This window comes from Azolla caroliniana, unplaced genomic scaffold (assembly GCF_043228905.1).
Source record: "Azolla caroliniana isolate FFs.n. ecotype wild unplaced genomic scaffold, voAzoCaro1.0.p SCAF_4, whole genome shotgun sequence".
Classification (NCBI taxonomy): Eukaryota; Viridiplantae; Streptophyta; class Polypodiopsida; order Salviniales; family Salviniaceae; genus Azolla; species Azolla caroliniana.
The window spans coordinates 20,493,134-20,518,078 of record NW_028230439.1 but is presented as its reverse complement, the minus strand read 5'-3'; the positions used below and the strand labels follow the sequence as shown (position 1 = coordinate 20,518,078).

The following is a 24,945-nucleotide window of genomic DNA, read 5'->3' as shown; positions in this document are numbered from 1 at the left end:
ACGAGGAAGGTGGATGATGCATGTGTTGGGGACCACACAAGTTTGAAGTTTTGAAGTTTTTTTTTTATGTGTAAATGTGTGGTGAGGGGAAGGTGTGGCACATGCTGCCACCACACAAAATCCCATTCATTCAAACAAAAAAAAAAAGATACACATTATAAAAGCAAAAATAGTAGAAAACAAAAAACAAAATGAAATATGTAATAATACATACATACATACATACATACATACATACATGCATGCATATCTGTATACATACATACACACAGTCATGGGACTCTTTCTCCCATGACTGATTGATCTACATACATGAGTTGTCTGTCTCTCTCTTTCTCTCTCTAAACACACACACACACACACACACACACACACTCCTCTGCCATGACCAATTGATCTACCTGAGTTGTCACCTATTACATGTAATCTCTCTCTCTCTCTCTCTCTATGTGTGTGTGTGTGGGGTCTTCCTCTCTTTCAAACTACTACATTTAAACTGTTGTTGATTAGGACACACCATATCTCTACACCCCCTTCTCTCTCTCTCTCTCTCTCTCTTGACTGGGGGTTGGGGGGGGGGGGGGGGTCCATGGGTTGTCAGTGACAGCTCCTTTTTTGTATACATATCTATAATCTTACAATGAAAAACCCAATGTGTCTAAAATAGATAGATTAATATATATATATATAGTAGTAAAATAGAGGAACAGAAGGTTACATACATACCTACAAACACACACAGGAGCTCTCTTCTCCTTTGATTCTTCTTAGGTTTCAAGTCCTAGGTTCATCTCTATCTCTCTTTCTCTCTCTCTCTCTCTCTCTATATATATATACATACATATACATAGGTATATGTATATAGCGATCAATTGATTTGCCTAAACTTGGAGCTATTATTATGGCCAAAAAAGAGCTTGAAGGATGTTGTGGCAGAATTGAAGCTAGTACCCCCACTGCAACAAGTAGTAGTGCAAATCTTGTGAAGAGAAATGAAGCTGTTGGGATCATCTCTGCTCAATGGGCAGTTGGTGATCTAACTTCAACAGACCAAGAAATGATTAATGAGCCACAACCACACCCCTCCATTGACCACTCTTCCTCCTATATCACCACCACCACTACTCCTTCCTTACCTCCAGCAACAAAAACAAAGAAAGGTAAAGTGGCTATTGTAATGCCCTTGTTGTTATGTTTATGAATTTATGCAGGATCTTATTTTTATTTTTCTGTTATGTTTTGTCCTGGCTCATGTGTTTGATTAGTTTCTTCCCCAACTCATGTATCAATAAATATATTTCTTAATTATTCTTTCCTTGTCTATTAAGGTTTTTTTAATTTTCCATCATGGGTTTCTATTCATTTCTCTGCTCATCATGCATTAAGGGTTTTTCTATTTGTTTCTTTCCCTCGTGTATTAATGTGTCTTTCTATCATTGTTATTTTTCATTGTACCAGGAGTGTTGCTGAGAGCCCATTCCTGTCATCCGCTGGACCCCCTGAGCCCTGCAGAGATAGTTGTAGCTATTGCCACAGTCAGAGCTGCTGGTGCCACTCCTGAAGTAAGCGAGGATTCTGGCTTGAAAGAAAATCACTAACCCCAATGCTGATGCATATGGATCATTGGGTTCTCTTAGATAATGCAAAAGGACAATTCATGCATATAGGATGTTGTGGTCTTACATGGATCATCATGATATTAGATTGCTTTACCATTGAGCATTTTGAAAATTTACCCTTATGGATCCAGTTATTATATGATTCTATTTTCTATGGTGCTCAATTTGGCTTTCACGTTCATCTCTTGAGTTGACAATATGCTTTGTGTGTGTGTGTGTGTGTGTATTTGTGTGTTCAGGTGAGAGATGGCATGAGGTTCATAGAGATTGTATTGAATGAACCCGAGAAGCATGTTGTAGCGCTTGCTGATGCCTATTTCTTCCCACCATTCCAACCCTCAATTCTACCGAAGGCCAAGGGAGGGCCAATCATTCCAAGACAGCTTCCACCCAGGCAAGCCAGGATCATTGTATATAACAAGAACACCAATGAAACCAGCATTTGGATGGTCGAACTTAATGAAGTGCATGCAGCGCCCCGAGGAGGGCATCATCGAGGACGGGTCCTATCATCACAACTCATCCCTGATGTTCAACCCCCCATGGCAAGTATCTACTTAGTCACTACATGATCCATATTTCTATTTATTTAGTACTTTGTTGATACCTGATGTTATGAGCTTGCGTACGTATAGTAAATCTTCAAAATGGAATCCATTCTGCTATGGACATATTAAAATCAGGTTTTTTTTCATGCCACAGGATGCAGTTGAGTATGCTGAGTGTGAAGCCACGGTGAAAGCATTCGGTCCTTTTCGAGAGGCCATGAAGAAGAGGGGGATCGAAGACATGGAATTAGTGATGGTGGATCCATGGTAATTTATAAAGCAAACATACTTAATATTATTAGTATCTGTGTGCATAGAGAGAGGAAGAAAGAAAAAAGATACATTAACTTCTTTTAAGAGACCAACATGGCCTATACATCTTTTAAGTGATGTCTCGTCTTTGAGAACAGCAAAATAAAATATTAAAATGACCATGCTGCTTCCAAAACCTATGTTTATTTTATAGGTGTGTGGGCTACTATAGTGAAGATGATTCCCCCAAGAGAAGGTTAGCTAAGCCACTAGTATTTTGTCGGACTGAAAGCGAATGCCCTATGGAAAATGGGTATGCTCGACCCGTGGAGGGTATACATGTGGTAGTTGATATGCAAAACATGAAAGTGATTGAATTCGAAGATCGAAAACTTATTCCACTCCCACCCCCGGATCCCCTCCGCAACTACACAGCAGCCAAAACACGGGGAGGAGTAGACCGAATGGACTTGAAGCCCCTTCAAATCATCCAACCCGAAGGACCTAGCTTCAGAGTGAATGGCTATGCTGTGGAATGGCAGAAGGTGAATCATTAACTTTCAAACACAAAAGAACTTATGTTACTTTCCAGGGATTACTCTTTTTTATTCAGACTCAATAAAACAATTACTGGTGTAAAACCCATCTGTTTTAAAGAATTCTTTTTTATTTGGATTCCATATTTCACTTTTGATGTACATCTAGTCGAATTCTCAAGGCTTTTCTTTTGTCATTCTGGTTTGATATTTCTTGCTCATTTGGATTTGGATTCAAAACACACTCCTTAATATCTTCCTACTTGTATTATATGCAGTGGAATTTTCGAATAGGATTTACGCCGCGAGAAGGTCTTGTGATCCACTCTGTGGCTTATGATGATGGCAGCAGAGGAAGGAGGTATGTGGCTCATAGATTGAGCTTTGTGGAGATGGTAGTTCCCTATGGAGATCCACAAGAGCCACATTATAGAAAGAATGCCTTTGATGCCGGAGAGGATGGGCTGGGCAAAAATGCTCACTCCCTGAAGAGGGTCAGTTCTCTCACATTATGAAGAATCTTTCATCTCATAAGTGTAGATATATATACCTGAGTGAGATTATATTACAGGGATGTGATTGTCTTGGATACATCAAATATTTTGATGCCCATTTCACAAATTTCATGGGTGGAGTAGAAACCCTCGAAAATTGTGTGTGTTTGCATGAAGAGGATTTTGGGATACTTTGGAAGCACCAAGATTGGCGAACAGAGCTTTCAGAAGTAAGGCGGTCTCGACGCCTCTCAGCATCCTTCTTTTGCACAGTAGCCAACTATGAGTATGGTTTCTTCTGGCACTTTTATCAGGTATTTTTGGTACGCTATTAAATGCATGCTAAATCTGCCTAAACCTAGGTAGTTGCGTGTTCTATGGTTGATGCCCATTGATCTAAAACCCTAGCTTTTTTGTGTCTGTCATAACACTCAATTGGTTCAACCCTAGGGATGGCATGTTTTACTAACCTCATATGATTGTGCTGATGATAGGATGGAAAGATAGAAGCCGAAGTAAAATTAACCGGCATTCTAAGTTTAGGTGCCCTACGTCCGGGTGAAATAAGGAAACATGGAACAGTTATAGCTCCAGGCTTGTATGCTCCGGTGCATCAGCACTTCTTTGTTGCCCGTCTCAATATGGCTGTGGACAGCAAGCCTGGAGAGGCCTGCAACCAGGTGAGAAAGTATTATATACATACATACATACATACATACATACATACATACATATAGACAGACAGACAGAGATGATTAGTGTCCATGGGAGGCTGATATGGTCTATGGGGATGAGCGCATGGTGGCGGATCAAATCAAACTTGGATTCTCTACTTTATGACATTGATGCCAATAGCCAGAGAAAGACATTTCATTTCTTTTTCATGCTCTTTTTAATATAGATATTAGTGTAACACAAAAAAAACCCAGATACACAAAGTGTGGTTGTTTTCTTTGGGCTCTACAAAAAACTAGAGAACTATGACTCTGTACAAGTAGACCCTATATCTGGCTGATTCTGTTTTTGATGTTCTTATCGTGGGCAGCTAATTGTTTTAACCAGGTAATTGAGGTAGATGTGAAAACTCAAGATCCAGGTCCGGATAACATCCATAACAATGCATTCTATGCAGAAGCAACACTTTTGCAATCTGAACTGAAAGCGATGCGTGATTGCGACCCACTTGCGGCCCGACATTGGATTGTAAGACACCCTTGTAATCACTTATAAATACACACATACTAACTTGTTTTTTTGTGATACATTAATATAAGTTATAACTATTAGGAAGCCTTAATATAAAATGAAAACCCACAAAAGAAACATACATGCATGCATATGTTACATAAATGCACACATCCATACATGTATGTAAAATATTGATATCTTGAATAGAGTTTATACCATATCCAGGTTCAGAACACAAGAACTGTAAATAGAACAGGGCAGTTAACTGGCTTCAAGCTAATGCCAGGCTCGAACTGCCTACCTCTGGCAGGTTCTGAAGCCAAGTTCCTTAGAAGGGCTGCATTCCTCAAGCATAACCTATGGGTAACTCAATATGACAAGAACGAACTATTCCCAGGTGGTGAATTCCCAAACCAGAATCCACGAATCGGGGAGGGCCTACCCACATATGTACAACAGGACAGAAAGCTAGAGGAGGCAGATATTGTTTTATGGTAAACCAGATTTTCTTTGAAAAAAGCATGGTTTTCTTTATCTATTAAGAATGCATTTGTTTCCTCTTTCCCACCATTGATTGTCATTGTCATTTGTGGCAATGAACAGCTGGGTTGAGACTTAAACATGTGATCTCTGGCTTTGTTAGGCAAGGGCTTGTTGAGCCACTAGGCCAACTCCTAGAGATGGAAACAGTAGTATCAAGCAATTTCTACATGTGTGCATCTTTTTCTATTCACCCATCCATCTTTTGTGTTCTATATACAGATGTATATCTATGCATGTTTATCTATATAAATGTGGATAAAATGTTCCTCATGTTTGGCTGGGATGAGAGTAGTTACTCAACTGTCTCCATGGCACTTGGAGAAACAAAAGAAGAACATATACATTCTAAAATCAATGCATGATAAAAACATCAGGCACTTGATACACATATGAGCATGCATGCTATTGGAATTCCATGGTCTAAAAAAATTTCAACACATTGTGTGAAAAGGTACATATTCGGACTCACTCACGTGCCTAGGTTGGAAGACTGGCCAGTGATGCCCGTGGAGCACATTGGATTCACTTTAATGGTAAGTGATTGATTGAGGTCATCTTGTATAGCATAGTGTAAATTAAACTTCATTTTTATTTATTCTATTGTCCTGACATATGTTTCTGTTATTAGCCTCATGGTTTCTTCAACTGCTCTCCCGCTGTTGACGTACCCCCGAGCAATCCAACCATAGATGTCCACACTGAAGTGAAACATGGTTCCTTCAGCCCTAATACCAATATTATGTCAAAATTATAACAGACCATTGCACCATTGCTCTCATTTTCTCTCCGTATAGCTTACTAGTAAGTTGCAGCTGTTTATTAACTTGGTACACCAAGGTTAAAGATCTCATTCCTTTATGTGATAGTATTGCGGAACACAACAATTGACCTTGTGACCTTCTAGTCTTTCTTGGACAATGTTACCAAATGATCCACGTTCATCTAGTCTTGCATGCTCAATCTTATATCTTTGGTTCATGCCCTCTCTCACACTAGAGATTTGTATAATGGATTTCTGAACACATCACCATGTAGTAGTATGTACATTTGTGACCTAGCCAATCTCAATGTCTTAAAAGAACAGACTATGGGAACCCCTTTTATGAAGATCATTCATATGAGTTGTATTTCTCCTTAGTTGGAGAAAAATGAGCACAATATGAAATCTGTAATATATGCATCCTATGTTTCATTGTATCATGTATGAATCCACAAAATGTTATGAAAAACAATTGTCTTCAAGTAGAAGAGCTACATATATTTCGATTTTAATCAACAAGATAATTAGGTAGTGAATCATCAAAGAATCGATCAATTTTAATGTGTTTAAGAATATAATTGGCAAATTCAACTATGATCCACTATGAAACTGATTAATCAAGCAATGAGCCATTATTGAATTGGTTAAGTAAAATGCCACTAAAGCAATCCAATTTTGCGTTTGGGTCTTAATTAATTGTCATAAGCTACATATTAAAAGTTGCTTAGTGAATGTTAAATCGTTTTGGACTACCATATCAACACTTTAGCGTTTGGTACTATGTGAACTTTAATTAATTTAGTGTGCATTAAATTAATAGCACATGTGTTTATTAATTCTTCTTATTCCTAGTGTTTCTGGATGAAATAAATAAATGTATGTGCATTCCTGAGAATATATGTATAACAAATCAATGGCATCTTGCCAAATTTCCGACCTCCTTAATTTTGAAAAGAAATCATCACTGTTCATTCATTAATGTGCGTGATGGAATACAACAAAACCATTTATTCACCTTTTGGACATTTATCATGTATTTTTTCATGTGATCAATCATGTTTTAATACATGTTTTTTTTGCATGTCATAAAAAAATACACAATAATTTAATTATAATAAGACATGAGTTGCTAGTTAATCATTAGGGTTTCAAGGCTCAACCCTCCTCTTTATCTAGGTGTAGTATTGAATGTATGTTATATTATAGTCTCTATATGGTGAAATTTAAATCCCCCATCCCTCTTCTTAATTGTGAGATTCCTTTCCACTAGGAACTTTTGAGGAGTCGTGATAACTAAACAACAATATTTGCATATTAATCCATTACACACGACATATGTATGTAGCTTGTTGACAACAGAAGATTTAATGATGCTCAAGTTTAGTAGGTATATTTTGTGAAATAAGAGAACCAGAACATTAGTAATTCTGAAATTTACCTTCACCTTTGAAATTTCCCTCAAATAATTGGTGAACAACTATCAAGGCTTTTGTTCATTCAATGGTGGCATTTCGTCCACCTCCAGATTTTTCACAAACTCTAAACATGAAGGTTTGTGCAACCCCCAATGCATTGAATTACATACACCAAGGGCTTAATGATTCAATATACAATAAATATCTCAAAATCATCAAAACGTGAGGGAAATACTATCAAATCATTGCTCTAGGCATCATATGGGACAATAGCTGATAATACTTTATTCTTGCAAGAATCGGAGATCCGCAAAATCATTGCCATTATATACATTAGAGTCAAATTAGCATGCTTGGTTGACAATGATATACCTTCAAATACAAAAATCATCAGGTGCAAGAGAAGGATCACTATTTTGGCCGGGGCTTTTAGTGAGGTGCATGACGATGGATCAATCAACAAGGAATTTCAAGAACTTTAGGAATTGTTTACTGAAGGAAAAACTATTCCAAAGGAATCGGTATTTTTTCTTATAAAGAGATGCAAAAAAGAAGGAAATCTGGCTTATGCCAAGCAATTACATAACCTTATTATAAAAATGGTTTGTTAGTAGACATCACTATTGCAAATCAGATGATAGACATGACAACCATACACCTGCAAGTGGTTATGACTTGAATGTCTTTGTGAGCAATGCTCTTATAGACATGTATTGCAAGTGCAAAGACATTGACAATGCAAGGAGATTATGAAGGAACGTGAGATGCATGCTGAGATTGAAAGAACGGGATTGCTGGATGAAACATTTTTCTTGGATATGTCGAACATGAATAAGATTGGCTAGAAGGATTATTTATCTTTACATAGAAAGATTGACTACAGTCATTCAACATGGCTATACAATATTCGTTGTAATATTGGATTATCTTGTATATTGTCCACTTTAATTTTAATGACAATGAAGGATAATTTTTTATGGAAAAAGAAAAAAATCATTTCCAAGGAAGTAGGAGACTTTGACGAATAGGTAAAGGAAACAAATAGGTTGCCATGATTGGGTTCTATCGACAGTGTTACACATGACTCAAAAAGAGAAGGAAGAGATAGAAAAATGAATATGAGCTTTGTGGTTCAAACTCAAAGGTACCTATCTAGCATTTGACAAAAATAAAAGGTTGGACAATTTGATGAAAGTATGCATGAACTATACGTGCTGATAATTATTTCACATCATTTTTCTCGCATAAATAGAGATGGTGCGAGAATATTGACACCTTCGGATGTTTATCTTTACAAAAACCAAATTGTATCAAGTTCTCAAAAAGTGGAAAAACTGACAAGACATCATGATATGTATGTATGTCTTTATATGAAGTTATTTATTACTCTACTTTTGTTTTTGTTTTTTATTTAGAACTAAGATGATGGGAAAAAAAGGATAAGTTTCTCCATGTGCCACAATTGTGTGTCTCTTCTCTCTATATGGAAAAGATGGTGACAATTTCAAACATATCAACCCTCTTTATCTTGTGCTCGAAACTAAGATGGGAGCATGCACACGCACACACATAAACGTGTGTGTTTGTTTGTGTTGATATTGAGAGCACATGTGGATTTATGGGAGGCCTAGATTTGAGCCCAGACTCTCTTTTCTTTATAGCTTTGTCGATATCGTAAATAACCACCTTGTTCACAATGATATATATATATATATATATATATATATATAGATCGATATCTTTTCTAACGTCGGTGGGAGATTGATTGCATTGTATGAGATGGGGTATACCCCATGGCGAGGATATATGAGAGAGAGAGAGAGAGAGAGAGAGAGAGTCACCCATATGGATGTAGCTCATTCCTTCAACCCCTACATTCCACAATGACATCTATTAAGAAAAAACATGTATGATATATTAAGGATGTGTAACATGCTGTTGTTTGTTGCGTGAAAGGTGATTCTTGAACCCAAGGCCTAGGATTGGTAGTTGAACTAATTCCCACTAGTAATAAAAAAAATAGAAGTTTGGATTGCTACATTGCATCTTCATGCACCGTTTAAGTAGGAAAATTTAGTCACTCTTTCAATGGTTTTTTGCTCAAGGAGCTACAACTTTACTCTTCTCGTTATATGAGGTCGTCTTTGACTACAATGACTATTGGGGTCTATGTTAAACTTGGGGTATGAGAAATGGGTTCTTGTTTGATGGTATGATAGATTACCACAAGAATTATGTGGGCTAAAAGGAAAGTTTATTTGGCAATTCTCGCAATTAAGATTTGTGGGCACCTTGTCCTCGAAGGAGCTCTCTTTATGTCAATATTCTTGCAACACTTTACGACGTTTATCGTTTGATAGGATCCTCATTATTGTCGTAGATGCAACAAGGGTACTTTGTACTATCATGATGTTTTCATACGAACATGACTTTTATGGAAAAAAGAGGAAGAAAGAGAGAGATCAAAGTTGTATTGCTTCTCGATGCCTCTTTTGTTTGATGGTACAAGTGATTTTCAAGCCACGTGAAAAAAGAAAAAGGCATGATGCTACTTGCATTCTTTCCACTTTCATGCTATACATGTAGAAATTAAACTTCTACAATGAACTATCAACACATATACCATATAGATTTGATGTTAATTGAATTGACACATGGATGACCCAATTCAAAAGGCATGTAAGCCCATCTATATCATATCTTGAATAATATTAGTGAAAGGGATTTGCCTTTGAGGATTTTTTATTGGAGAAATTTTTTTTTGGGGGGCCTTGATAATTACACCAAGAAGGAACTAAGCAAAGGGGATAATTGATATTAGGGATGAAATGTAGCTGAAAGAATCACCATTTCAAGTTAAAATAAATAAAATTGAAGTCAAACGCGAGATTATCATTAGTTATTAAAAGGGCATCAAGGTAAAATGGCATCTATAGGCTTTTGAATACATATGATCTTTTGATGGGTCTCTTTTCAAACACTAGACTTAAACTTATGACGAAAGTTTAATATAACCTACTAGAGTTAAACTTATAACATTAAAAAGGAAAAAAGAAGAAGTGAAACTTATAACCCATTACTCATCATCAAAGAATATCACAATAATGGCACCAGAGCAAAGATTGTTATGAAAATGAAGCTATACAATCACACTAATAAGGACCAAGAAAGTTTACATAATTCACATAACAAGCTTTTTGTGACAACTTTTGTGAATGACATTTGCACAAGAAAGTGAATAGATGGAAATTTGTGTGAAAGTTTACATAATTCACATAAGAAGCCTTTTGTGACAACTTTGTGTTTTATGTCTTAAATAACATCTAAGTGTTTAATGGCAATATGATATTATATAAAATGTATTAATACTAACTATTTATATATTAGATAAATAAATGCACAAGCTTAATTTTTATCAATATACCAGTACAATATAGTAATTATTATCGTCAATTATTATTATTATTATTATTAGTTTACTCTTGTCCTCTTGTTTTTGCATAGAAGCTAAGAGGAAATATTAGAGACTCCATTAATTTTTAAAAACTCTTAAACTTGTATTAGTTCTATTTTCATTCTAGTTTGTGACTTTTGCTACCTCTACATCTACCCTAATTAGCACCAAACCTAAACCCTAAAACATAATCACTATTCTCACACTCATCCCATGTTCATGACTCATGAGTTACCTCACCAATACACATGTTGCAAGGCATCCACTTTGCATTTGTGTTATACAAAAGCTTTAAACTACCTTGGTTTTCCCTTACAACATGATACCACTAAACTTGACAACTGTATTCATTGATATGCTCTTTTTTACTTCCTTGTTTATAGGAAGTTGCACTAAAATATCATGCCAAAAGCACTTTATAATTATATCTTGCAATTGGTAAATATGCCTAATGTTTTTATATATGTATAAGCATGCAAATAAGAATCTCTACCTACAACACTATTCATTGATAGAAAAAAATAAAATGTCTCCGTCAATCACACCCCATACTTATAAAGAAACCCCACACCATTAAATACAAAAGGCATGAATGTTTCAAAATAAATGTGGTTGAACAATAAAACAAACTCTCATCAATCGTTGGGCAATGCATAAGAACCATCATGTGTTAGATTGCATCCTTATTGATAACGATAATCATTCGATTCACAAAGGCACTCTTCCATGCACCCAAGAAATTAAACTTAGTCCTTCAACATATGATCATCTCCTTTTAACAAAATCTTCCTTTTGTTTAAGTGCAATATCAAAAATATGGGAGGGGTATCATGAAATCTACTCCTGTAGTTTTGAAAATAGTAGCAATAACTCTAGTTAGAAGTAGGAGTTACAATCTTGTTTTACCTACAAAAAGTATGAGTTTACCATAAAATCAATATCTCATTTATTCTCTAGCATATGTACATATCTCTTGTATGTATTATATTTTGCACATTGGAGAAATATGAAGGGATCCCTTCCTTAACCTTGGCTAGACCTTCACAAAAGAAGAACCAACACACAAGGTGGTGAGTTAAATCCAACTTGAAAGGACGTAACTGATAAACTAGCTTTTTTAAATTTCCACAAATAATTAAAGTGGAATGTATTCATAAATCAAACATAAGATTTTCTTTTCTTTTAAAACTAATCCAATAAATCATATCAAAGCCCTAAAAATGATCCAAACTTTGAACTTTAAAACTTGGGCATATCCCTAAAAATTCTCTAAACCAATATATGTTAAGAAGAGAAACCTTCATAATTTTCCCACCCCCACTCCAAATTTTGGGATATTGAAAGTGTTGTGGATCATCTCATTAAGATCTTTACAATGATAGGTCGCAAAAAAAACACTCTACATAAGACTTTAGCCATTTGGAGATTATATTGCCTTCTTAATGAAGCACAATTATTGTGAAGTAAAGGAAAATTGAAAATGCATTTAGAAATTGTTAATAAAACTATTAGGTAGACAAATATTAAGTGTGCACAGACAACTCAAGTTCAAATCAATCCAAGATTAACATTTCTCATGTCTCTCTAAATCACTAACATTTTGATTATCTAGATCATTGGACTAGGAGACCAAAGTGTTCATGGATCTTGCACTTGCTAGGCAAATATTGGAGTTGGTACTCAAGTACATGATAATTGCTTTACAATGTTCAATTGTAATGTGTTCCCAATTAGTAGAAACCGAATGTTTGGCATCAATTGCTTCTACAATATCATTGGACCTCTATTGCCCAATCTCGTATGGTCGGTCACCGATAGGCTTGCTCCCACAACATCCATATTTTGTCTCAAATTGTTCGGAAGTAGCTTATACAATCCCAAAAATGTGTTAGCAAAATCACTTGATTGCAAAATTTGTCATGTGCACATGTTCCACAACTGCACCCTTGAACTTTAGGCAATCTTGCAACTAAAGCCACCATGATCAACCCCCTCATGATTACCGTCTCAAAAAGAGAAAAAAACATTGATTGAAATTTGTCCAATTTGTTTTAATGAAAAGTTTGGATAGCAAACGTTAATTAGAGACGTTAAGTTTGGATTGCAATAATGAGCATTGATGAATAGAGACCTTAAGAAAATAGTTCCATTTGCTCTAATGATAAGGTTTGTGGTTAATTGTTCAAATCAATTCCATTTGAGGACCTGAATCAATGAAAGATTTTGTACTGAAGAAGTGTTAGAGTTCATCCATGTCATGTTTTATCACTGAATATGTTCCACAGCTTGCATCCTGAAGTCTTTGGCAATCTTCAATAAGATGCCACCATGATTAATCCCCTCACGATTGATTACCCTTCAGAATAGAGCAATATGCATTGATTGAAATTAATGACCATTTGAACAAGTTCTAGCATGTGAACATGCTCCAAAACTTGCATCCATGAATTTCTGGCAATCTTGCAAAAGATGCCACCATGATCAATCCCCTCATGATTACCTTCTGTAATCAAGTAAAATGCATTGATTGAAAAAATTGAGCATTTGTTGCACTTCACAGCTTCGAAAATAGCCAAACTTGTTCTAATGAAAAGTTTGAACCATGGCAAAAATGATTGGGAATCTTGTTAATTATTCAAATTCCTTTTGAGGACTAGAAACAATGAAAACGTTTGTAACCTATAGAAATGTCACGTCATCCACTGATGATTCCCCAATCAGGCAATAAAGCTTGTCTCTTCCAACATCAGGGTTCTAATTTCATGCTCAAACATTATAAGTTTTATTTTCCAGTTTTGACTGATGCATAAAATCACCATCCACATCACTAGTAGTTTTGCTTCTGCACCATTTTTAACTCTCATATTGGATGCGGGTTTGTGTTCAAGTTCCTAAAACTCAACGTGACACCTATCCATCTCAATAACTCAAAGCAGCCACAATTATCATCTCCCTACCTAACACACACAACACACTTTCAAAGCATGAGACATGAAACATATCTTAAAACTTCTCATCTTACATAACTTTGTAGGTGGCCTCGTGTGATATATATATATAACACATGAAACATATCCTTTATGGTCGAGTGTTTTCACCACAAGTTGGGCTTCTTGTTCTACAGTTACTAAAGCCCCTATCACTGTTGATTTCATTGTGTCCAATTTGCTCATTGTTTGCATCATGAGGCATGCTATACTTGGGCCGAAATGTTCCAATGAACATCGAGAGTTTAAAAAACAAAATCCATCTCATCAGGTACCAAAAGGTTTTCATTTTACTTGCTTTTCTTGCTCTCCTCAGAAGCATCAACAATACTTTCAGGAGGTTCGACGCCATTCCGCTTGCTTTCTTCTTTCTTTTCTTCTCCCCCAAACCCGAATTCATTGACTCGAGATTTGTCCACCGGGTACTTCCAGCGTTGATACAAATATATTAAGAAGATAATATCTGCAAACCACACACACATCAAGAAGAAACTTTACCAATTGTAAAACCAGCTCATTAATACCTAAAAAAGCTTTTAAAGAATAAAATATTGCTGTAGCAAATACACATTCCAGTATTTTACATTTGTTGATTTTAACTTCTTGATACTGTGCACTTCTTGAATTTCAGGGAGCTAATTGACTCTCCAGAAATTTACCTGACCTGAACTACATATTTGCTCATATTTTTAAGTACTACATAGAACTTTCATATTTACTGTATAGATACACTCCATAGGTCAGTTCCACATGGTTTTCAACTTCGATGGAACCTTGAGAACCCCCAGTTCCAATTTCCCAATACGTTGCAGTTTCAACCATGCACTATTCCCATTTCTATAATTGGTTGAATTTTGCTATTGACAACCTTCTGTATACAGCATGCTGCGGTGAATTGCACCTTATCATTACAAGGGACAATTCATAGCTAAGGTATTCCATTTCTGATAATGCTGATAGTTTTAATAAACAAAAACCAACCCGTGCTATAGTCCTTCATTGTAATGCTTGTCAATAGTTATGGATGATTCAAAGAACAAATGTGCACAGTTAAAAAAAGTTAAGTACTTATATACCATCACGGAAAACAGAAAGTCGATGTAGCATTGGCATCTTGATAACAAATGCGAACAGGTCATCTATGATTGTGTTTAGAAATTTGTAAGTCATCTGTCTCCATGGTAGATGAGCAACTGATTTCAGCTTATAATTAATGAACAGTTGTGGACACATCATGATGAAACCTGAAAAAGTAGAAGTAGTGGATAACATAAACTAAAAGCTGAAAAAATACTAGCAGATAACATAAACCAAAAGATTATGAACTATTACTTTTACTCTGGAAATGCATTACAACTTACCGAAAGTGTACACACAACTTGTGCATGACGATAATATCCACGAGTACCAGCTCTTGTGGCGTTCATACATTAATGAATATACAGAGAAACCTATGACCAAGAGAAACAGCACATAAGAAAGATATTTCATTGCTAGATCATCATATTCCTTAGTTTTGTTCCCTGCATAAGATTCACGGTCTTTGAATCTGAGGATAGGAAAACCTCGGCTTCGATCAATCTGAAATAGTTGCCCAAATACAATGCATTAAGAGACGGAAAACAAAACATGCACAAATGAAATCAGCACAACAAGAAAACTCACAAACCTCAACATGCATAGCTTTTCCAATTTTCCAAAACTCAATGCAGCAACCAATTCCAGCACTTGCTATGATCATCCATGATGTCTCATTGTCCAACAGATATAGGAAAACAACTAGCTGACAAATAAAACTGACAACCACCGACTTGGCCGATAACCCTTCCATGGACTTGTTCTTGTTCCAAAACTGTATGTCTGGAAATATAATCATTCATCAAGTTAAAATTGGCAAAATAAATGGAAGCCAATCAATTAAATGAAGTCGAAGAAAAATATAATATTGAATCCAGGAAAGTTTTACCATTTTTGAAAGCTAGGAAATCAAAAATTGAGTGTAACAAAGACACAAACATGGTGATGACCAACAAATAAGGGTTTCCCTCCAAGAAGACCCTCTGCTCAAGGAACATGCAGAAATCAGTCCACTGGAGGCACAGCTACGATAATGGTCATCTAACTGTGAAAAAATCTCACCTTCAGCTCATCAGCTTCACCTTCCAACATACTACCATAATTTCTATGAATTTGGAATGATTGATCCATCTGCAAGAAAATTTGCCACTTTGTCAAGCCAATTGGCCCTACTTCAAGGTCCAACATTAGTTCTGTTACTGTAGCATTCACAGCCACAAGTTTCTCCCTCAACAGCCAGAATTCGTTGAAGAATATAGTTGGAAAGTAATTTCCTGTCTTTGGATCAATATTTATGTCTATATTCATGTCAAGGTTTAGATTTCTTTCACCATAATGGTTAAAGTTATAGGAACATCAATGAATAATTCAAATTAAGAAAGAAATAGCACATATATGGTAGGATACGTTCTGCAACATGGGGAGGCAGAGCATTTCTTGAATATCTAGTTCAGTGAGACAACTATAAATTATCAAAACTTAAAGCATCACACGATAAACATACCAACAACCTCAAGACAAATAACAAACCTGGTAGAATCATCAACCAGGTTAATGGTTACATTTGGCTTCCAAAATGGTACATATTCAGGAGCTTCTTCCTCCTCCTTGTGTTCCCCAACAACGGCCTTTTTAGAATACAAACAGAAAACATTCATCATTTAGCTTGTGGATTCTCAAGAGCTGGAAAATTAGAACACGGTCTGGGAAGGCATTGCAAAATACTACGCGTTAACCAAAATAACTTGAAAGTTGAACTGAAATCCTAGAGTATGGAGTTACCGGGGCAGTTTGCAGCTCTGCTCCTTCATTTGTACCAGCTAAAAGACTTTTCCTCTTGTCGATTTTAGGTTTGGGTAGATAGATCACAATTGCTGAATGCAAGACATCCAGAAATAAGGCAAACTCATGCAAGAAAAAAGAGACATTTCCAACCCCAAACTACTTACGATGTGTTCTATTGAAAGAAAATTCATCAAATTCTGGATCATTTGGATCAGCAGTATAACCAGAACGGGCGAAGAAAGCATGTACATAAACTGTCACATTTCGATTTACAATCTGCCAGTACAAATGTCTGAGTATTGCATAATCATAATAGACGGAACCCAAATACAAAAGCAATTTGAGTAGCAGAGATGTAGATAATAAAAGCAAATGGAACCCAAATACCTCAGAAGGATCATATAGAATGTGCTGATTGCGAACACTCTGGGGTCCCCATACGGCATATGGGATGTTTGTTTCATGCCACACCAAAGCTTTTTCATTTTTGAAGTCATTAAAAAATTTCTCTTCTGACATGTACAGCCACATATCCTGGAACAATTCAAGAACAGCATAAGGAAAAATATTTGAAACCATTTCTTCCAGGTAAAGTATAATCTAGGTAAAGTTCATCTTAATTTCAGTTTGGTCTTTAATCATAGCATGAGATGGATATGGATGCCCACATGGCTCAGTCTGAGTAAAGATTTCTAGCTGCTAAAAGCCTAGGCCATGTGGTTTGGGCATTGCCCTTGGACGTGAGGCGGAAGCTAATTTCTGTCAGATGGTTACTGACTAATCAATTACCAGCTAGTCTCTTGAGAAGGGAGCTGAGAGCAAATCAGGGCACTGCTGGACCATACAAGAGAGAGAGAGAGAGAGCTGCAGAGGTAGAGATAGAGAGATGCGCAGTCTTTCTTTTTTGGGTGTAAACCCTTTAGGTTTTTCAATAGATTATATATGAACAATGAACTGTGGTCTGTATTTATTCACACCCACGCACTAATCAAGGCACGATGGCCCTTTATTCCCAACAATCTCCAACCTAGAGGCCATGTGTCTTGAGGGGAAAAAGATCACCTATGTCAAAGTATGTACAAAGCTGAAATACATATATCTATCAAACTCCCATCATTTGTTCGCAATGACCAAACTGCTCTGCTAGAAGACTATTCGTGAGAATATCTGTAGGATTATGATCTGTATACATTTAGACAAGCTCAATCTTCTGGTTGTCAAGTATATCTTTGATGAAGATATACTTCACCTGTATGTCCTTTGTCTTTGCATGAAAGACATGATTCCCTGCTAGCATGATAGCACTCTGAACATCACAATGAAGAACAGATAACTCTGTTTGCCAAGACCTCCCATCAGATGTGAAATCCATAAAGCCTCCGTGCATGTCGCAATCGCAGCCACATACTCCACCTCTGTAGGAGACAATGCAACACTCCACTTGACTTCTGTCAACACCTTGAGTCTGCATAAATGTATCAAATTTATGTTACCATTCTCTTGGTACATGTTTCAGCCCATACAAACTCCTATTGAGCTTACATACCATCTTATTTGCCTTTTGCAACAAACCCTTCAGTGCTGCTGCATATATATCTCTTCAAGCAGATTGCCATGTAAAAAAACAGTTTTTACATCCTTCTGTATAAGCTTGATAACTTCAACTGAAACCAAACCCAAAATGGTTCTCAATGTAGTCACCTTGACTAGATGAGAGAAGATTTCATCAAAATTAACAGCATTTTCCTGCTTGTACCACATCGCAACCAATCTTACTTTGCACTTCAGCGAAAAAGTGACATTCATCTTCTTAACCCATTTGCATGGAAGTGTTTTCTGCACCAAGTTCCAAGTTCCAAGTGCCATTTTTCTCAAGAGATTCCATCTGTAACAACATGGCTTTATACCAGTTCTTGCTATACTGTCTGTCCATCGCTTCCTTGAAGCAAGAAGGTTCACCAGTCTGTCACCATGACATAATCAGCCACATTATTTGCATCAAGAAAGGGTTAGTGAACTCCCTCTTTATTTCTTTGCTGTCACAAAATACCTGAAAGGCCTTGGACACGTATTCCCCACAAAGTACCTGAAAATAACTTGACCCAGCTATGAGGAGATGGGTGAAGACACCACTCACCCGATCTATATAGTGTCCACTATTACACTGTGCATTATGGCTCCATTTTCAACTACTGCATTGTGTGCATTATGGCTACCTTGTCCACTACATAACTGGCACAAAATCTCCTGTGAAAACCCCAATAGTACATAACTGGCACAAAATCTGGCATTTCATGCACAATTGAGGTGCATTATCACTACATCTGTGAGCAAATTACAATATGAGATATGGATCTCCAACATATCCATGATGATTAACAAACAGCAAATATCTAATACCATGGCACTTGGAGCAAACAAGTTTTGACCATTTCAAAGGCACTTGGGCCTACATCAACATGATTCACCAATCTTGAGGATGAGTATGATAAAGTAAAATCCAAGATGAAGGAACAAGCTTAAACGGTATACCCACCAAGCGATCCAAAATCAGAGGGATTCAATCCAACTAGTGGTCTGGGATTTGACATCCGGAAAATGAAGAAGCAAGTTCAGATTCAACTTCCAGCCCTTGGTCAAGCTTGAAGAAGGGTATTGAGAAACAAGCTCATCATGCATAGTGAGTGGACAAGTGCTGAATGGACCATGAGCATTAGACACCCACCACTAGTCATTCTAGAAAAGAGAATATTATGACTAACATGGAATATAGTAACTAACATGCTATATGCGTTTAATGAAAGAATATGTAACTAACCTCTCATATGCATGTCATATGTAGGAATTAGGGCTAGAACGTGTGATTCTAAGCTCTCATATGCATGTCATATGTAGGAATTAGTATGCAACAGAGTATGTGTTCCATTGTCTGTGTGAAATAAGCAAGATGAGAGAGAAAGAAATATATATATAGACATATTTTAAGAGGACAAATCGACCTATAAGACCAAACAAGAAGAGATTGTATTGTCAAGGATGGAGTTACAATAAAGTGAGACTAGGGCAACAACCAATAACATGAGACAAAGGTGCTTTCCGTTGAGCCACCCTCTCTCTATGGACCACGACCTGAGCACCCTTGTCATCAACAGATAAAGGCAATTATCTCCTGCCATCACAGCTGCTTCCCTCGTTTTGGAGACCTCTCCATTCTGGATCAACCTATGCTAGAGACCTTTCGAAGACAAAAGTTATAATATATCTAACTTGAGAATCTCACATGTGCCGAAAACCAGATTCTTTTGTCTCTTTTTATCTTATTTACTTTTATATTTACTGAATAATATTTATTTTATTTTGATTTGTTTTCAAAGACGAGACAACACTTACGATGTAATCTCTTGTTTGGGCTTATAGGCCATTTTGGCCTCTTAAAAGAAGTTAATATATCTTTCTTCCTTTTTTTCTTTCTACATTCTCTCTAAAACGACCGACATTAGCGGGAGTGGGATAGAGAACTTTCTCTCATTATATGCATGTGAAATGTCAGTTACATACTCTCTCGTTAAATGCATGACATGTAAATTACAACATCCCATGGTAGTTGCCACATTTTCTTTACAAGAACGACTAGTTTTGGGCCTTTAATGCTATTAGCCCACTACGCATGTGTTCACACACAATGCATGATAAGCTTGTTTCTCAATACCCTCCCCAAGCTCAACTAAGAGGTGGATACTGAATCGAAACTCATCCCTTCATTTTGTGGGCCTTCGATCATGAAGCACTCAAGGGATCAAATACCTTTGACACCCGATAATGGACCACACGTCCAATCTCCACTAAGTTTGTTCCTGCATCTCCAATTTTCCTGCATTGATACCCCTCAAGCTTGGCAAGTCAAGAGGGTGGTAACCAAGTGTAAGCAAGAGTTGCTCTAGCTTGTCTATACCAAGCGCCTTGGCAAAGATGTCTACCATCTCTAATTCAGTTTGAATATATTGGACATTGACATCTCTGGCTGCGATCCACTCTTATACCTGATCTTTCATGCACCTCGATGTGCTTTGTTTGTGCATGAATTATCAGGTTCCGCCAATTAGATGTTGCTCATGTTGTCACAAAGGATTTGGATTCAGTCATTCAATAGGGATGCTAAAGTCCTTGAAAGATCCAATTTTGTTGCACTGATTTGCATGCAACTGTTGCGTTGCACCCTAATATTCTGCCTCTGTGCTAGAGAGAGCCACAATAGGCTTCTTCTTGCTGCTCCAAGAGATGGTCCCGCTTCCAAGAGAAAACAAGCCCCAATGTGGAGCAGCTATCCACTCTTCTCCCAACCCAATCCACATCTGTGTAGCCTTCCAATCAAACTGCTACTCCCCCTTCATGGCGGATTCCTCTACTTGTTACTCTACTCACATATTGCATTACATGTCTCGCAAGTGCCTACATGAATTGAATAGTACGCTGGCAAAGTGGCTTAGATTTGGTCATGTGACGGTGAGGTAGATAAGGATTCCAGTCAATTATCTGGCAATATCGTTTTAGATTTGAGATGGAGACCCAACTCAGATAATAGTTTCAAGTTGCAATCAAACAAAGTGGTAATTGGTTTGCAACTTTTCATTTCAAACTTGTGCAATAAGTCCAAGCTGTAATGATGTTGTGAAAGGAGGATTCTTCATGAGGTGTAGATTATTTCAATGCCAATAAAATAATGGAGCTCCTTCATCTTTTTCATCTCAAACTTGGAGGCAAGGATAGACTTCACCTTCCATATGGCCCCCATATGTTCTCCAATGATCAAATAATTAACATACAAAAGAATAAACATTGTAGCATTGAATTCATTCACACATACAAAGAGTTATCAGATTTTGACATCGGAATCCGATACTATGCATGTATTGTGTTATTTCTGAGTGCCACGCTCTCAAAGCTTGGTGAGTCGATAGAGAGGTTTTTTGAGCCTACACATCACTCACGGATGGGATTCTAATTCAAATCCTGGTCCTTATACCATGCACACTTCTTCCTCAAGCTCTCCTTGGAGGAAGGCATTCTCCATGTCCATTTGTTGAGGTGCGACCCTTTTGCCATTTCCAATACAAGCACCGTTCACACGGTTGTCATATTTTCTATTGGCGCAAATGTCTCGTTGTAGTCAATGTCATATGCTCACGCACATCTTTTTCTACAAGGTGAGCCCTGTATTGGTTGATGGTGCCATGGGAGTTGTGCTGACATAGTACACCCATCAACAATCAATAGCTTCCTCGTGTTGGTGGAGTGACACGAGGTCCCATGTCTCACTCTGATCTTATGGTGACCTCCTCAAGGATATGACCATGTCCAACTCTTGTACAGGCCTAATAAAGGGATAAAGTATGACTACAAAGTGGGGTGCAGCCGTACAACCATATCCTGTAAAGATATTCCACATAACTTGATATGTGAATCTAGGGCCCTTTGTAGAGTATGGGTCACTCTCAACCATTCTATCAAACATCACGTGAGAACTGAATCTGAGAACTTCTCTCATATGGTACGGGTAAATCTGACTCGTTTAGTGGATAGATATTTTGAGATCTGATTAAAGGGATTTTTCTGTTGTTAAGGGTAAACCTGCCTTGCTCCATGAACCTATCTCGTGAGAGCCAAATTTAGAGGCTTACTAGATTCTACCTGTTCCACAACTTAGGAACTTTTCCAGTACAATAAATGTCTCTCCAATACATTCAACAAACCCTTGAAAGACAAATCCAGAGACCTTCTTTTACACAATATAAAACCTACGTGTCTCATTCCATGAACTGATGATTTCTTGAGACCCAACCCATGGTCTTTTCTTGTACCATACGGTACAAGTCTATCCAGCCCAATTTAGGTCCTTCTTGTACAATATTGATGTATCCAACAATATCTATGACCAATGTCTTGTGAGCCGAACTCAATGCCTTCCAAGATCTAAGGCATTGTCTCATAAGGTTTAGGTTTATCCAACTTGTTCTATAAACAGATCAATTGGGTGCTAAATCCATGGAAATTTTCTTTGAAGCATCCGTCTGTCCAAATCAATTCCACAAACAGATATTTTGGCAGCTGGAATCAACAGCCTTCTCTTGTGTGATATGGATCTATCCAACCTGTCTCGTTCTCTTGCAACCAAATCCAGGTGGTTCTATCTTCATATGGTATGGTATGGTATGGTATGGTATGGATCAATCCAATCCGTTCATGAACAGATCTCTTCAGAGGTAAATCCAAAAGCCAAACTGACATATGACTGGTACAGGGTATGTATCCTCATACAATGATTTACGGGTGGTAAGAGTCAATCTGATCTGTCCCATGATCCAATCTCTTGATAGAAACCAAAAAATCCAGGGGCCTAATTATTTAGTAAAATATTGTGCGGATTTCTCTATCCAAACCCGTTACCATGGACTGATCTCTCTGGAGAAAATGAACTTTTCTAAAGTTCAAAGCAAAAAAAAAAAAAAAAAAAAAACGTAAGACCGAGGGTGCATCTGTGAGTGTGCGGGAGGTGTGTACACTAACCAGATTCTCGCCCTTGGGGAGGAGGTTATTGATGTGGAGAGGGCCGTCCAGAAGACCCGAGGAGGAAGGAAGAGGCGGAGGTTTCTTGGCCCCAAACATGCGGGTAGAGACATACCAGAAGAAGGCCATGCGAAGGATACCGAAGGCGACCTGTTTGAATCCATTGGCAGCAGGGGCGGCAGGGGCGGCAGGGGCGGCAGGGGCGGCAGGGGCGGCAGGGGCGGCGTTGACAACGCCTCCACCGGGGGCTGCCATCACAGATATCTCAGATCAGAGCTCTCAGATCAGAGCGAGACTGCGACTGTGACTGTCACTCTATCTGTCTGTCTGTCTGTTTCTGTGTGTCTGTTTCTGTGTGAAGAAGAAGAAGAAGAAGAAGACCTAAGTAAAGAAATTGAGAATATTCTCTAAAGTCTACCCATTCATTATCCTTGCTTTTTGATATAGTAATATTATCATTGGTAATTTTATTTATCTTTATCTCTTATTATGCAGTTTTGTCCTTCATTTTCCCTCTTGTTAGTCTTAATCACTTATGATTAGTTTCTTAATTGCCTTCAGCCCTAACGGAGGACCGCGCTTGCTTGCCTGTCCATTATTGCCCACAGTTTCACTCTTGTTAGTCTTAATCACTTATGATTAGTTTCTTAATTTCCTTCAGCCCTAACGGAGGACCACGCTTGCTTGCCTGTCCATTATTGCCCACAGTTTCACTCTTGTTATTCTTAATCACTTATGATTAGTTTCTTAATTGCCTCTAACCTTCGGCAAAAGAAGCCCTAACGGCAAGCTTGCTTGCCCGTCCAAAGTGTTTAGTTTGTTTCTTTTTTTTTACTCCATCACATTTTGCTCCCGAACTCACATCTTAAATTCTAATTGCCCCCTATCCGCTCACTAATTAGTTCTATGCACTTCATAAGTTTAATATCATGCACTCGTTTCCTCTTCCTATGTTTTTGGAAAGCAGCAAATTACGTATTCAAGTATCCGAATCTTTTCGTAAAGGCTTCGGGTGAAGGATCAAAATACTCCCTTTCATGACATTCGCATGTCAATTCCATAACCTATCTCACACACAATGGGGGGCACATGACAGCTCCAATAGCCTATATATGTATGAGAAAAGGTTCTCCTTATTTATTTATTCGTGTTGCCTCACTAAAGATATCCTACATTGTTTATAAATTTTGGCTTCAAAGTATTTGTTTGAAAAGGTTAATAATAATAATGATACATGGAGAAAAGCCAATGTGCTTTTGTGTGAAAATGACTTGAATGTACATAGTTTCAAATATAGGTCTTGATTTATTTAGTACAAGTAACTCGATGTTTCAATTGTGATTTGTCTTTTGCTTCCTCTCTCTTTTGTGAGTGTCCCGCATCATGTTGTTGTGAGCATTATATCTTGTTAACTATTACTAGTGGCCTTCCCAATATTACATGAATTATAACTCATTTACAATGGATTTACAAAAGATTAATAGTTTACTCCTACGACATGGTTCCACTTGTTCATTTTCTACACAATTCTTTTAAGTTTTCCTATTGTTTTTGAGTAGTAGGTAATGGAAAATGAGCAAGTGGAATTATGTCCTAGGAATAAGCTATTAATGTCTCTTATCTCAAACTCAACCCCATTAATTGAGCTTATAGAAGTACAAGCTTCACCACCATGCCAATACCTTAATGATTAATTATTTTCAAAAAGGCCAGATCATGAAAC

General features: G+C 37.3%; 2 protein-coding genes across 2 annotated transcripts; one reads left to right on the top strand and one right to left on the bottom strand.

Moving 5' to 3' along the window:
• The first annotated feature begins 779 nt into the window (after window positions 1–779).
• On the top strand, window positions 780–6,375 carry LOC147865331 (spermidine copper dependent amine oxidase 2-like). The gene is made up of 12 exons (XM_087318114.1): window positions 780–1,160; window positions 1,459–1,562; window positions 1,859–2,164; window positions 2,322–2,434; window positions 2,634–2,964; window positions 3,234–3,449; window positions 3,527–3,763; window positions 3,944–4,129; window positions 4,512–4,652; window positions 4,863–5,131; window positions 5,632–5,713; window positions 5,809–6,375. Exons 1-12 carry the CDS (start codon window positions 902–904, stop codon window positions 5,932–5,934), a joined length of 2,370 nt encoding a protein of 789 aa, XP_087174240.1. The 5' UTR covers window positions 780–901; the 3' UTR covers window positions 5,935–6,375.
• A 7,421-nt stretch (window positions 6,376–13,796) lies between these two features.
• LOC147865330 (uncharacterized) lies at window positions 13,797–23,451 on the bottom strand. Its single transcript, XM_087318115.1, has 12 exons — window positions 23,223–23,451; window positions 17,046–17,192; window positions 16,823–16,934; window positions 16,656–16,747; window positions 16,404–16,501; window positions 16,281–16,318; window positions 15,936–16,171; window positions 15,763–15,856; window positions 15,466–15,656; window positions 15,158–15,377; window positions 14,873–15,040; window positions 13,797–14,259 (listed from the first exon to the last, which is right to left on the bottom strand). The coding sequence occupies exons 1-12, from the start codon at window positions 23,349–23,351 to the stop codon at window positions 14,087–14,089; spliced, it is 1,698 nt and encodes a 565-aa protein (XP_087174241.1). The 5' UTR covers window positions 23,352–23,451; the 3' UTR covers window positions 13,797–14,086.
• Window positions 23,452–24,945: the final 1,494 nt, after the last annotated feature.